The sequence below is a fragment of the Vipera ursinii genome (genome assembly GCF_947247035.1).
Source record: "Vipera ursinii genome assembly, chromosome: 10".
NCBI lineage: Eukaryota > Metazoa > Chordata > Lepidosauria > Squamata > Viperidae > Vipera > Vipera ursinii.
The window spans coordinates 13,580,011-13,596,179 of record NC_139520.1 but is presented as its reverse complement, the minus strand read 5'-3'; the positions used below and the strand labels follow the sequence as shown (position 1 = coordinate 13,596,179).

At 43.1% G+C, this 16,169-nt stretch overlaps 1 protein-coding gene across 2 annotated transcripts; it reads right to left on the bottom strand.

Moving 5' to 3' along the window:
• Positions 1 to 667: 667 nt before the first annotated feature.
• LOC310645215 (C-signal-like) lies at positions 668 to 15,941 on the bottom strand. Of its 2 annotated transcripts, XM_083370770.1 has the most exons (7): positions 15,748 to 15,937; positions 13,445 to 13,496; positions 12,209 to 12,396; positions 8,385 to 8,543; positions 6,590 to 6,652; positions 2,619 to 2,663; positions 668 to 863 (listed from the first exon to the last, which is right to left on the bottom strand). In XM_083370770.1, the coding sequence occupies exons 1-7, from the start codon at positions 15,901 to 15,903 to the stop codon at positions 750 to 752; spliced, it is 777 nt and encodes a 258-aa protein (XP_083226896.1). In that variant the 5' UTR covers positions 15,904 to 15,937; the 3' UTR covers positions 668 to 749. The 2 variants fall into 2 exon arrangements, with proteins under 2 accessions (XP_083226896.1, XP_083226897.1); XM_083370771.1 differs by lacking the exons at positions 2,619 to 2,663; positions 6,590 to 6,652 and having other exon boundaries at positions 15,748 to 15,941.
• Positions 15,942 to 16,169: the final 228 nt, after the last annotated feature.

Sequence of the window (16,169 nt, the reverse complement as noted above, 5' to 3'; positions counted from 1 at the left end):
TATTTGCTTTTCTTTTTCTACTTTTGCATACACACACACACACACATATATACACGGTGGCTCAGTGGGTTAGGACACTGAGCTTGTCGATCAGAAGGTCAGCAGTTTGGTGGGTCAAATCCCAAATGCCGCATAACAGAGTGAGCGCCTGTTACTCGTCCCAGCTTCTGTCAACCTAGCAGTTCGAAAGCACGTAAAAATGCAAGTAGAAAAATAGGGACCACTCCGGTGGGAAGGTAACAGCGTTCCGTGCGCCTTTGGTGTCTAGTCATGCTGGCCACATGACCACGGAGACGTCCTCGGACAAGCGCTGGCTCTTTGGCTTTGAAATGGAGATGAGCACCAGCCCCTAGAGTCGGAAACGACTAGCATGCATGTGCGGGGGAACCTTTACCTTTACCTTATATATATATGAATACACACACACACACATACAGAAGATAGAATATTATATACTGTATGCATGTGTGTGGATTTGCATATGTGTGTTTACAGGCTTATGTTTAAAGAATATGTTCTGAAAAAAGTATTTGAAACTAACAGATTGTGTTATAGGCTTGACATGACATATGAGGCTTATTTCCTCTTCCTCTCACATTGCATATGAGACATGAAGAATATTGGTTAATTTAAAAAAAAACTTCTAAAAGAGAAAACAAAATCAAGATTTTCATGACATTCAGTGATTTATTTATTTATTGCTTCTCACTTTATTTATGAGTCAACGACATGAAGGTGAGACTGATGGATCACCAGGGAAGACGATGACCCAAAAAATCCAGAAGGGTCCCGTTGTCCTCTTCGCAGAGCTTGGACAGCACCTTCATGATGCCTCGCGTGCTCTCTTCCACGCTGATTTCCGGCTGCCACAAAAAAGGACCTCGTAAGGTTTAGAGAATCATTCCTGGCCAACCCAGAACTCTCACTGAAGCAGATCAGCAGAAGGCAGTTCGGCTTCTGGACCATAAATATTTAACTCTAACATAGAGAAGGATTTGTATTTAAACTGGCCAATCTCATTTGGGCTTATAAAAAGTACGGTATGCAAGCACATCCTCTGTGATGGGTTACAAAGCATCATGTAAATCCCTAAGTTTCGGCTAGCTGAGCTAATCATGGATGAGCAGGCCTTGCAAGTTGCAGGCACTTAGTCAATAAAATTGCCTTTAATATTTGCAAAGTGGAACTCTTATTATTTGCTTTAGTATGCAAACCTTCCCCTGTTCTGATTTCCAAAACAAAGGGTCAATCCTGCTTTGAATCTCAGGTACCTCATGGACTGAGTCCTTATCATTTTGTATATAAGCACAAAAGACTATTCTGCAACTGGGGAGAATCACCAGTAGAAGAGATCCAGACATGAGAAGGTCAGATTTAGTAGATTTCTTTTTAAGAGGAAATGGATTTTAACTTTTATAGGGGAAGGTTGTTCAAAACAACAACAACAACAACAACAACAACAACAACAACAACAATAATAATAATAATAATAATAATAATAATAATAATAAGAAGAAGAAGAAGAAGAAGAAGAAGATGATGATGATGATGATGATGATGATGATGATGATATTGGAAGGGACCTTGGAGGTCATCTAGTCCAACCCCTTGCTCAGGCAGGAAACCCTATACCATTTCAGACAAATGGCTGTGCAGTCTCTTCTTAAAAACTGAAGGCTGGTTGTTCCACTGGTTAATTGTTCTAATTGTCAGGAAGTTTCTCCTTAGTTCTAGGTTGCTTCTCTTAGTTTCCATAGAATAGCTTGACTCCCTCTTCTTTGGGGCAGCCCTTGAAATAGTGGAACACTGCTATCATGTCACCCCTTGTCCTCCTCTTCATTAAACTAGACATAACCAATTCCAGCAACCGTTGCTTACATGTTTTGGCTTCCAGTTCCCTAATCAACTTTGTTGCTCTTCTGGTTCTGTTAAAGGTTCTGTTCCTTCACTGTCTTTGCACCTAATTCGGTGTTTTGATTCAAACTGCAGCGTAACTTTAACAGAAGTATTTGAGGTATCTGTTGTTACACTAGCACATTATTTTGTCACACAAAGCACTAAAAACCCAAATCATAGGAATCTTTTCAGGGACTCATCATTAAGTCATTCAAATGTGAAGGGTCCTTGGTGCTCTCTGAGCTGCTTGGTTTTTCTGGCAGACATTTCATTACCCAAACTGGGTAACATCATCAGTGTACCGGTGTTGCCTAGTTTGGGTAATGTAATGTCTGCAAGAAAACAAGCAAGCCCAGAGAGCACCAAGGACCCTCATTTCAACCTTGAACTACAAATATTCTCCTTGATCTTTGAAAATGTGCATCTATGTTGATTCATAGATAGCAGAATAGATATGAATGTGGTATGTCTTTTCTCATGTCATAAGGGATCCTTGGTGCTCTCTGAGCTTGGTTGTGTTCTTGTAGAGGTTGCATTATTCAAACTAGGTAATATCGTCAATGCTAGTCATCAGTGCTAAGGAACATCATCACTAACTCTCAGGATGTCACCTAGTTTGGGTAATGACGTGTCTGCATGAAAACAACCAAGCACAGAGCCCTCAAGTCAACCCTGAGCTTCAAATATTGTCCTGTATTGGTTTCCCAGGTCAAAAAACTTACAATTGGGTTGTTAGTAGTTTTGACTGATCCGGGATGGATGGCAACTGTCAGAATCCATTTATATCACATTTCATAATTGTATAGGTAGAACAACGTGCTATTACTGGGGATTCTGCCATCTCTCCGAGGGGGGGGGGGAGAGGATGGTTACTAAAGCGATTTTCAAACAACAGGGGATGTTTTAACGGGGGAAGGGAGGGGGACAGACAGATATGGTTTGTGTCTTCATTTACAACTGAAAAAAGGGAAGCAATAACCATAAAACCAAGGAGAGTTCCCTTTCCCATGGAAGAACCTGACACCTAGCAACTGACGACAGCCTGACCAAATGGATGAGGGGAGGGGCTGGAATGGGAATGGTTTATATAGGATTGAAATGTAACTTTTCTCAGATTCCGTCTTGTATTCCCACAATCAATTCCTTCCTAGTAAACATTTTCCTTTTGGACTAAACTTGCATCCAAGAGTTCTTATTTCCTAAGATGTGGATTGAGGTGGGTCCTGACAGTAGACGGAATCTGCTTTAAGAGTCAACCTGGAAGGGAAAACCTTACCGGGGGACTTTGCAACAAATACAAATGTCTGGCGACGAAGCAAGAGAGGAGGGAAGCCCCATGGAGGGGGAGTCTTCCCCCCAAATGGAATCCCAGAGACAATGGGAAACTGAAGCAGCATATTCCCCCGGGGAAGAAGCGGTGGAGCAGTACGACCGAAAACCCCGGTGGTCGATGGGCGTTGGAAGGAAAAGTGAGTGGGAAAAGGCTTCGGGAGAAAAGACCCTGAGGCGTAGTAACCACCAACCGGAATGGAGGCAAGAGATGGAGAGTTCCCTGCACGACAGCGAGGAGGAGCGGATCCTGGAAAAGGCCATTGATCTGATGAAAGCAACCCTGAGTTCACTGAGGGAGGAGAGAGCTGAAAATCGCAACCGAGGCAGCGCCTGGGGACGCAACTGGAAAGGTAACGGAGGGGATCCAACACCTGAAACCCCGGGGCCATCCAATGGAACAGGAATTGCTGCCTCAGCAGTACCCACCCACCCCCCCAGAACCACAGATGGGGACCAGGATGAGGAGCGATACCGGCCACGGCGCAGACAATGCTCCAGCCAAAGACTCCCGCCCCTGGAAGTCAAATTCAAGGGGGAGCCATCACGACTGGGATTTTTCCTAACCCAAGTCCTCAGCTACATGGAAGAGTATGGACGGGACATCCCCAGTGACAAAACACGCATCCGAATTGTGCAATCTGCCCTGGACGGGATGGCTGCAGACTGGGTGGTGAACTTGCATGACTCCAACGCCCCAGAACTCAACGACTTCAACCGATTCATGTCATCTTTGAGGCGACGGTTCGAGGATCCTTTGGCTGACCGTAAGGCCCGGGAGAGAATCAAAACGGTGAGGCAGGGCAGGCGAGCAGTGGCTGATTATACCCAAGAATTCCGAGCCATTGCCAGCAAGCTGAACTGGCCAGAAGACATCCTCCTTAGCCATTTCAAAGACGGTCTGAACTACGACCTGTATGATGCTTGCCTGCCTCGAGGAGACCCACCCCACCTCGACGACTGGTACATCCTGGCGGAGGAAGTGGAAATAGACCTACTGAAGAGACACCGCAGAGGAAAACCATGGGGCCGCCTGCCACCCGAGCAAACACGCGAGGGGGAAAAACCACCAGCCACAGCCAAAAAATCAACAAGTTGTTTCAACTGCGGGAGAGAGGGCCACCGTGCTGCAGAATGTCGTTCAAAAGCCCCCCCCCGAAAACCAGAGGCATCATCCTCCAAGAAGCCGGGGAAGCCCCAAGGCAACACAAAAGAATCTTCCATGAAGGGGACAGAGGCTGTAGAGTCCACAATTCCTGCCAGGAACTGGGACTGGACTCCGGCCTGCACCGCAGGGACGGTGGACAACTCGGAAGACAGCTCAGAGGGAGAACCATTGGTAAGTGGACCCCTTCCACCCATGCTTAAGACAGTGACTATATTAGCTTCCCCTATGCCTGAAGCAGCCAAAATAAAAGCTCTGATAGACTCTGGGTGCATCCGCTGCCTTATCAGCCCAACGCTGGTGGAGAGATTGAGCATCCCAGTGAGGAGGCTAAAACATCCAATCTCTTTTAGTCAATTAGATGGGACAATAGCAGGGGGAGGACCAGCCACCCTAGCCACTTTACCAATCCACCTATCACTGGGGCCCCATGAGGAGGACATAACATTTATAGTGGCCCCAGGCATGGAATGCCCAATGATCCTAGGACTGGAATGGCTGAAGAAATGGAACCCCGGGATAAACTGGAGGACAGCAGAACTCAACTTCCCAAAGGGGGGGCAGAAGAACGTAGACTCCAAAAGCACCCCCCCAACCCAGAGGGAGGAGACAGCAGCAGTGGGGAAAGAGAAGGGATTACCAGAGATACCAGAGGAATACAGGGACCTGGCTGAGGTTTTCAGTGAGGAAAGAGCAGATGAGCTTCCCCCCCACCGCCCCACAGACTGCACCATAGAATTCAAACCTGGGGCAAAACTCCCAAAACCCAGGATGTATGCCATGAGCCCAAGGGAAATGGCAGAAATGGAGAGATTCATAAAGAAAAACTTAGAAAGAGGATTTATTGAGCCTGCCAAACCCAAAGTGGCCGCCCCGGTTCTGTTCAGGGAGAAGAAGGATGGATCCTTTCGTTTGGTTGTGGACTATAGAAATTTGAACACAATTAGTGAATGTAATCTGTACCCCCTTCCCCTAATGAAGGATATGTTATCCCACCTATCGAAAGGAAAGATTTTTACCAAACTAGACCTGAGGGAAGCATACTACCGAATTAGGATTAAGGAAGGAGACGAATGGAAGACTGCATTCAACTGCCCAATGGGGTGCTATCAATTCAAAGTATTGCCATTCGGACTGCAAGGGGCCCCCGCAGTCTTTATGCAATTAATTAATGACGTGCTGAGAGAGCACCTATATAAGGGGGTCCTGGTTTACCTCGATGACATCCTTATCTTCACAGAAACTAAAGAGGAACATATCAAACTAGTCAGAGCAGTCCTGAAGAAGTTGCGAGCTGCCCACTTATATGCTAAATTATCGAAGTGTGAATTCCATCAGGAAAAAATCGACTACCTGGGATATCGCATATCTCCAGAGGGCATCGAAATGGACCCTGAGAAGGTCAGAGCAGTACTAGAGTGGGCACCCCCCCGCACACGGAAGCAATTGCAAAGTTTCCTGGGGTTTGCAAACTTCTACCGCCAATTCATCCCCGCATTTGGCCAAATAGCCATGCCCCTCACAAATTTGTTGAAAACGAAGGGGGGGTCACCCGTGAAACCCAGCCAGCCTCTGAAATGGTCAATGGAATGTCAAGCAGCATTTGAGAGGCTAAAGAGACTTTTTTCTGCTGAACCTGTCCTAAAACACCCAGATCCAAACAAACCAGGCTAACAGTTATATGTTTTCTTTCCCCACAGATGGACTCATCTTTTTTCTGAAAGGAGAGCCGAATGTCAGAATCCATTTATATCACATTTCATAATTGTATAGGTAGAACAACGTGCTATTACTGGGGATTCTGCCATCTCTCCGAGGGGGGGGGAGAGGATGGTTACTAAAGCGATTTTCAAACAACAGGGGATGTTTTAACGGGGGAAGGGAGGGGGACAGACAGATATGGTTTGTGTCTTCATTTACAACTGAAAAAAGGGAAGCAATAACCATAAAACCAAGGAGAGTTCCCTTTCCCATGGAAGAACCTGACACCTAGCAACTGACGACAGCCTGACCAAATGGATGAGGGGAGGGGCTGGAATGGGAATGGTTTATATAGGATTGAAATGTAACTTTTCTCAGATTCCGTCTTGTATTCCCACAATCAATTCCTTCCTAGTAAACATTTTCCTTTTGGACTAAACTTGCATCCAAGAGTTCTTATTTCCTAAGATGTGGATTGAGGTGGGTCCTGACAGCAACACTCATAATGCCGTCAGCCGGATACTCAAGAGACTGGCACTTGGTAAGCATATTTAGAGCAGCCTACAAGAGTGAGGGGAAACAAGAACCATGAGGAAAAAATGCATTGAAGGAAAAAAAGGAAGGATAAAGTGGAGATAAACAGTATATATAGGATGCTGTAGATTAAATGTTACATGGGGCTGGAAAGGCACACCAGCAATGAACTGAAAAATTGAGATCACACAAGGGAACAAATGTGTATCTTAATTATTCCGCATCTCATGCAAGTGAAAATGTGTGTCAAGGTCTGCTTAATAATATGTTTAATTATGGGTAAAAAGAACAACATTTTTTTTTGAAATAAATGTATATTAGTTTAAGAGGGATATGTATTTTAAGTAGTATATTATTCTTATTCTCTTTTCTCTTTTTTTCTCTCTTCTTTTTTTTGTCTTTCTTCTTACTTTTTAAGACATGAGAAATGTAAAAGTGTTGGGATGGCCTGTATGAGGAAAATAGATTTAAATACTTAAATGCAATTAACCTTGAGAAAGTCTTAACCAGTAAGAATGTTTTGAACATTGTAGGGAAAACAAATTTAAATAAGAATTGTAAACAGGATTTAGGACGAGTCAACCAAGATGACCAGACAGAAAAGAAGCAGGAAATTGATGTGATTATTATTTGTAGAAATTTTAGAAAAATCTTTATATTTAATTGTTACCTATCAAACTAATAAGAATTGTATCAATTCAAGGTTGGCAAAGAGAATATTATTGGAAGAAGAGAAAATTGAGCAAAGCTATTATGTGGACTTTGGAATATAGAAACTGATTGTTAGTGATTGCCTTGCAAATACAAGCCCAGACAACAACACACTGTTTACCAAGTATTAAGGTGTTTATGTTAAAAAAATCAATTATATAAATCTGTCTTGCCTGTAAAAACAATTTAGTGGTATGTTTGTACTCATCATTAATTAGTATGGGGAGGTATGATGAGTACCAAAATTGATGAGTACAAAAGATTTTTTTCCCCTAAGGAATAATGTGATGATGATGATGATGATGATGATGATGATGATAATAATAATAATAATAATAATAATAATAATAATAATAATAATAATAATAATAAGTCACAAGGCAGCCAACACTGACAAGTTCCAGCTTGTGTGTTGAGTACCAAACAAACGATGAGTACTGGGACAAAATGTTCACATCAAAATACGAGTACCAAATTTGATGAGTCTCAAAGCAGTTGAGTACCAAGCTACCAATGTAGCTGCCTTTTACAAATAAGAAGCATTTGCACCACCCCAAGGCAAACTTTCCCACTGTATTGTTTTGTTTTTGTTTGTTCCTGATGAGTTGTTGATTTTTATACAATAAATGAAAATGGTAACATTTCGGTAGTACAAAAATGTACAAAAACCACCTGTTCAAGTTACCTTTTTCTTTTCTTAATCTCAGTCCTTACATTAGAGGTAAATCATTCTCAAAAATAAATGAAATCTCTTTTTTTTTCAAGAATCCTTTCCCACTGAATTTGGACCAAGTTCTTGTGAGGAAGAGCCCAAAAGTGGAAGTGAGCATTTTCATACAAGACGTCTGCACCGAAATTGGGAAAACTGCTTGTGGAAAGGCACAGATGACAGCAGGAAATCTTTACTGCTGAACCAGACAGTGTGGCACCTCAGCAATTGATTAATATGCCTACTTAGGGACACACAAGCACAAGCAAACGCATTCATGCATAAAAAAGGAGGTCCCAATATCTGCAGGCAGATCCACATAGAAAACTCACTAGGTACCTTAGAACAGCGGTATCCAATTACATGAGCTTGGTCCCAAGAAGCCATAAGTTCAATTGAGCCTCCAATGCTGGACATGTTAATAACAGCCGCCTTGCTGCTGCTCAGCCCTTGACATGGGCTTCTCCGGGCTGCCTTCTTCAGCAGGGGTAGGAATGCCTTGTAGAGAGAAGGAAAGAGAGAAGCAGGTGCAGTCATGTCTAGAGAAAGGAACTGTGCAATGGCAGGGAAAGGTCTTCTGGCGCCTTCTGCAAGGGGACCTTCACAGAGTCATGCAGGCCTCACCACTCTCACGATCACTGTTCTAACACTCTTTTGTGGGCTGCCCTTAATTTAATTTAATTATGGGACTTGTATGCCACCCTATCTCCCGAAGGACCCAGGGCAGCTAACAACAATAAAACAACAATAAAAAACAATGAATACAAATATTAAAAGAGATTAAATTTTACAAAGCCCCACTAAAAACCAATAAAAATTAAAACAAAATTAAAAACCCCATCGTCAGTCCAGTTGGAAAAGGTATGTCTTTAGGTCGCGACGAAAGGACCGGAGATCTGAGGCTGTCCGAAGTTCTCGGGGGAGCTGATTCCAAAGGGCAGGTGCCCCGGACAGAGAAGGCCCTCCCCCTGGGGGTCGCCAGCCAACATTGTCTGGTAGACGGCACCCTGAGGAGGCCCTTCTGTGTGAGCGCACAGGGCGATGGAAAGTCATTCCTGGCAGCAGACGGTCCTGCAAGTAACCCGGGCCTAAGCCATGTAGGGCTTTATAGGTAAGAACCAGCACCTTGAACCTCACCCAGAGGGCACTGGCAACCAATACAGCCCATGCAGGAGGGGTGTAATATGGGAGTATCGGGATGCTCCCACAACCCATGCAGCCGCATTCTGCACCAGCTGAAACCTCCGGGTGGTCTTTAAGGGCAGCCCCATGTAGAGAGCATTGCAGTAATCTGTACGGGAGGTAACAAGTGCATGAGTTGACCGTACGTAAGCCCTTCAAGAGGGCTCCAGAGCTCCAGCTGATGCAGAGTCTGGATGGCCTCCAAAATGGATCTATGGACAGCATACGGTATATCCAAGAGTATACAACCCCAAATTTGGCTGTGATGCAGACAATCCACCTATTCTGCACTTCTTTGTACTTGCCTTCTAAGCCACATTCTTTTCAAATGTCTCAAAAAGGGAGAGATGGAAGATAGGGGCGTATTTGTCAAAGGGAGGATGGTCTCATAAGAAGTGGGCGTTTCAGTGCACAAAGGGATCACCTCCATTAAACTCAGCTGGCACCAAAGCTCTGAGCTCTGGAGAATCATGAATTAGTCACTTGCAGATTTGCTGCACCTCAGGTGACATTCCAAGATGTTACTGTTTCTGTGCAGATTCTCTCATCGTCCAACTCTGAGAAATGGTGTGTGATTTTGACCACAAAATGTCTCACTGAAGGGGATCAGCGGTCTAACTCTAGGTGGTTTTCTACAGTCACAATATTCCCCCAAAAAGGAAGAGCTACCCCAATGTTTTAGCCTGTTCCCAAACTAATATATAGTTTCTTGTTGTTAGCTGCGAAGTCGTGTCCGACCCATCGCGACCCTATGGACAATGTTCCTCCAGGCCTTCCTGTCCTCTACCATCTTCTGGAGTCCATCTAAGCTCACGCCTCCTGCTTCAGTGACTCCATCCAGCCACCTCATTCTCTGTCGTCCCCTTCTTCTTCTCTTGCCCTCCATCTTTCCCAGCATTAGGCTCTTCTCCAGTGAGTCCTTCCTTCTCATTAGGTGGCCAAAGTATTTGAGTTTTAGCTTCAGGATCTGGCCTTTTAAAGAGCAGTCAAGGTTGATCTCCTCTAGGACTGACCGGTTTGATCGCCTTGCAGTCCAAGGGACTCGCAGGAGTCTTCTCCAGCAGCACAGTTCAAAGGCTTCAATTCTTTGCTGCTCAGCCTTTTTTATGGTCCAACTTTCACTGCCATACATTGCAACTGGGAAGACCATAGCCTTGACTATATGCACTTTTGTTGACAGGGTGATGTCTCTGCTTTTTAGTGTGCTGTCTAGATTTGCTATGGCTTTCCTCCTAAGGAGCAAGTGTCTTTTAATTTCTTGGCTACAGTCCCCATCTGCAGTAATCTTGGAGCCCAGGAAAATAAAATCTGTCACTACCTCAATTTCTTCCCCATCTATTTGCCAGGAATTGAGAGGGCCGGATGCCATGATCTTGGTTTTCTTAATGTTTAGTTTCAACCCAAGTTTTGCACTCTCCTCCTTCACTCGCAACAAGAGACTCTTCAGTTCCTCTTCACTTTCTGCCATTAGAGTGGTATCATCTGCATATCTTAGGTTGTTGATATTTCTTCCAGCAATCTTAATTCCAACTTTAGTTTCTACTACTTGTGTTTTCAGCTTGCTCCTTGCTCTCCAGTTACAGGTAGGCCTTGACTTCCAACAGGTCACAAAAAATGACCAAGGACCTTTTTCACACTTACAACCATCGCAGCATCTCCGTGGTCACATGATCAAAATTCAGATCCTTGGGGAACAGGCTCATATTAAGGACGGTTGCAGCATCCTGAGGTCACGTGATCCCCTTTTGCAACCTGCCAACAAGAAAAGTCAACGGGGGAAGCCAGATTCACCTCACAACCATGTTAATGATTTGACAACTGCAGCGATTCACTTAACAACTGTGGCAAGAAAGGTCATAAAACAGGGCAAAAATCACTTAACAACTGTCTGGCTCAGCAACAGACCTTTTGGGCTCATTGGTGGTCATAAATTGACCCCGCAATCTTTTTCTAATTAAAACAAATCTTCCTTGCTTTGAAGGAAGTTTTATTCCTAGACAGACTTGACTCATCAGCAGCGGGCCGATGGTATTGACAGAATAAGTTCTCATCATATTCTTGGCATTTTCTGTTTGCAGATCTTTGAGGTCCCAAATGCCAGCATTTTTGTTGTTGTTGTTGTTAGCTGTGAAGTCGAGTCCGACCCTATGGACAACATTCCTCCAGGCCTTCCTGTCCTCTACCATCTTCTGGAGTCCATTTAAGCTCATACTGTCCATAGGGTTTTCATGGCAAAGATACTAGAGTGGGTTGCCATTTCCTTCTCCAGTGGATCACGTTTTGTCAGAACTCTCGGCTATGACCTGTCCATCTTGGGTGTCCCTGCACGGCACTGAGAATAGTAAGAGTCACACAGTAACCACACAGATACACTGAGTTGTGATAAACAGAAAAATACTATTAGGTGTAAAAACAAAAACACAATCCGAATAAACAGTCCAGGTCATACACGAATAACAAGAGATAAGCAACAGCAACAGTCCAGGGAGTATCCAAAATACAATGTCTTCTTACCGGTCTGAAGGTCAAGTACACAGTTCCTAAGGTTTAACACAGTAGTAAGCCAAAAAGCAAAAACAATGAGAGCAAAGAGAGAGAGAGAAGCCACGTTCCTAGCTGCCTCTTATGGCCATTGGAAAAACTTACACACCCATTGGCCAATTAGCACCTTAAGGTTATAACATCATGGTTTATATATTTCCAACCCAACCAGGTAGGCTATAACCATATGCCTAACACGTAGTTTCCTGCTTGTTAAACTGTATAAATACAATAAACTCTGTGTAGGCAGACAGACATATTTGGGACACCCTGCGTTGACTGGTCTCTGAATCCCACAAATGTACGATTTCTACTTCATTGTTTTCAGCATTACACTATTACCGTACTCCCAAATTATACTGAATTAAGCTGCTCAATCTTTTTTCTTTAATTAAAGTAGTCTTCCTTGCATCAAAAGGTCTTTTATTCACAAAACAAACCTGACTCATTTGTAGTGGGCCAATGGTATTGACAGAATAAACTCTCATCATATCTTTGGCATTTTCTGTTTGCAGATCGTTGAAGGTCCCAGTGCCAGCATTGTTGTACAGGATGGTCAGCCCACCTTCTCCAACACACTTCTCCACTTCTTTCAGCGCGGCCTGGATGCTTTCAAGTTTAGTAACATCTAAGGAAAAACAATGTTGTTGAAACATCAGCAACATGAAGTTCCAGAATTGCAAGCTAAGAGCCTCCTGAAACCACAGGTTTCTGTGTTTCTTTATGCAACTAACCACCTGCTAAGTTCAAAGCAAGAACCTTTGTGATCATCAAGTTGATCTAGTGTCTCTGCTCTGAACTGATTCCCACCTAGGCTAAAGTTAGATGGCGTTTACACATTATACCTAAGTCATGGCTGAGTAACCAAAATGTATTGCATAAACACACAACTGACTCTGTTTCTGCAATGCTGAAACGCAGACCAAGTCAGTTGACCAATTGAGCCAATTGCATTGAGATGGGCAGCTGTAGAAATTGAATAAAATAATTAAAATACAAAGATACACATGAGGTCTTCCTGATAACTCTGCGAACCAATGTGAAGTTTGCCTGCTGAAATAATCTGGGGCAATCTGTCAGGCTGTAAAGAAATGCCATCAGTTTACTGAGTCTTTAGTTTGCAGTTCAGTTCTGGGAGTTAGATCCACATAACGTAAAGCTGATGATTTTGAAAAGCATCGCTATTTAGAGTCTCCTTCCCTTCTCAAAGTGGAAAGATGCAGAGGTTACCTTACGGAGCCCATGCAGGGAGCTTTATCTGACAGCCCACCTCCAGAACGGGGGAGCAGTTTGTCTAGCCCAACTCAAAGAAACCACAGTGAACCAAACCACAACCCATCACTAACAACTGAGTTTATTAACCATTTGATCATATCAACAGTATATATTTGATTCTTTCAGTACCAAAGCTACAGAGTCTTTCTTCCAATTGAACACCTGGAACCACAGATACATCCCAGGATACCTCGTTGTTCGAAACGTTCTCTGGAGGAAGCTGTTCTAACATGTGGAGGCATGTAAGTTAAATTCTTTTCTTTCTGGGAAATTGACTTTCGTGAACCCAACCAATGATGTTACAGCTTTGGTTAGCTGTGAGAATTACTTTGAATTTTGTTGCTCTGGATATTCCAGTTGTACCAAATTTGCCCCATTTTCACACGGGTCTTGAAACTCACCTAATTGCAAGACCACTAGATTCGGACATTTGCAAGCCAACTCTCTTAGCTCCTGTATGGAAAAAAAGATCATAGATTTTTCTGTGGGTTAAAATTAAGAGATAATGATATAAGCAGGAATGATGTGCGATTTCTGTTGCATTAGATGTCAGCTGGGCAATATTCCTGTCCGAACGAAACAAACTGTATGGAGCCATATTAAAGCTTAACACATCATGACATTCTAGAGCAAGATATTGCTTCCCCAAAAAACTTTCCACACTCTGCTGCAGATTCAAACATTTTAAAGTGGAAATCTTGACTATATGCGGATAGCCTGTCCAGCAACTGCCATTGCTGAAGACTAACATAGCAAATTAAGGTTGGAAGCTATTTTGTTCTTTTTTGTTTGTTTGTTTGCTTCAATACAGGTGTAAATCTGGATAAATGTCTCAGCCATGGAATCCTCACTCAGTGGGCACATCTGAATTCTGAGTCTTATCTTGTAGAATAACTGATAATTTTTATCTGGCCACTTAAGGCTATTAGTGGGAAGCAAATTAATCTAGTCACGTTTTGTTTTCTAGGAATACACTGCATGAAGCAGATTATTTAGGGGGTAGAAGCAGGGCTTTTTTGTTATAGAACGCTCAGAATGGAGTTCCGGCACCTTTTTTGGATGGAACCTTGTAGGGTAGGCAAGGCGGGTTGTATGACGTGTGAGTTCCGGCACCTTTTTCTTTTACAAAAAAAGCACTGGGTAGAAGTAAAGATGATTTGCAAGGAGTAATTAATTTTATTGATATGAATTATTTTGCTTGCTATTTTCCTCTACGTATTCCATTCCTCTGCTTTGAATGGCATTGCTGTTTAAAAATATTTTTGGTTGAATATAAGAAGAAACAACGTATACTAGAGAGAAGAAAAAGAACCAGGATTATACAGTCAAAAAGGTTAACACCTCCCTCTGTAATTGGATCCTGGACTTTCTGACTGGAAGACCTCAGTCAGTCTGGACTGTGAATAACATTTCTAACATCATCATACTGAACACTGGGGCCCCTCAGGGCTGTGTGCTCAGTCCCCTGTTGTTCACCCTGCTGACACACGACTGTGTAGCAATGCACAGTTCTAATCACATCATTAAGTTCGCTGATGATGGGTCTCAGCAGCAAGAACAATGAGTCAGCATATAGAGAGGAGGTGGAGAAGCTAATAGACTGGTGCAAAGCCAACAACCTGTCTCTGAATGTAGACAAAACAAAAGAGATGGTTGTTGACTTCAGGAGGACAAAATACGACCGCTCTCCGCTGAACATCGGCAGCTCCTCTGTGGAGATTGCAAGGAGCACCAAATTTCTTGGTGTTCACTTGGCGGAGAATCTCACTTGGTCCCTCAACACCTGTTCCATAACAAGGAAGGCCCACCAGAGTCTTTACTTTCTGAGGAAACTGAGGAAGGCACAGCTTCCACCACACATCCTCACAATCTTCTACAGAGGGACTATTGAGAGCACCCTGAGCAGTTGCATTACTGCCTGGTTTGGAAACTGCACCGTTTCGGATCGCAAAACCCTACAGCGAATAGTGAGGATGGCAGAGAAGCTCATCGGGGTTGCTCTTCCCTCTGTCATGGATATTTACATTACACGTTGCATCCGTAAAGCCAGAAACATTGTGGCTGATTACACACACCCCTCATACACACTTTTCACTCTTTTGCCATCTGGAAAGAGGTACAGGAGCATTGGGGCTCGGACATCCAGATTGTGTAACATTTTCTTCCTACAAGGCATTAGAATTCTCAACATGAAGAAACTGGAACTATAAATACTTCTATTTGCAGTTTTTTAAGTTTTTAGTTTAGAGTTATGTGTAGTTTGTGTTTTGTTCTTCTTTTGATTCGTGTCGTCTGATGTAGCACCTTGGTCCTGGGGAAACGTCGTTTTGTCTCACTGTGTACTGTACTGTATATTGTTGAAATGACAATAAACTCTACATAATAATAATAATAATAATAATAATAATAATAATAATAATAATAATAATAATAATAATAATAACAACAACAACAAAAGTCAATAGAATTTAAGGAAAAGGAAAAAAAGAAATGAAAAGGGGATCTCTATACTGTTTAAGTAGAATGAACTCAATTTTCATTTCACTTAGCATTGCTTGCTGCAAAAGGAAAGAATATGATTGGTGTGTATATGTACATGAGTCAGAATATTCCTGGAGTGCTCAAAATGCAAGCTTGACATTTAGCCTCAGTTCACTATTTTAACCACTATTTACCACCTCATCCTTTGTTATCTTATTCTTACCTTGGTTTCTTCCCCCTCCAGGTCAAGAGTTGTAGCAAAGACCCATTTGGGTGGGCAGGGGAGCTCCAGAAACCTCTTCACCAGACCCAGACCGATCCCTCGATCGGATCCCGTCACCAGGACGCTGAAAACAGAGAAGTCGTCTGCCTTTGCCATCTCTTCAGCACCTGCAGCTCCTGCTTCCAGCCTGTTCAAGTATTTTTTTTTTCAAATGCCTCTTCTCTTCTCGTTGTGGGAGGAAAAAAGGAACAGGCAACACCCATCTTCTGAGAAAGTTTTATTTATTTATTATTAAATTTGCTGCCAATTCCCAGTGACTATGGCTGGCTCACCAAATTTAACTTAGCGATTACAGAAAACAGCCTTGCTTACTAGAACTGAAGGAACGTTGAGGAAGACGAGCTACAGCCCAGCAAAATTTG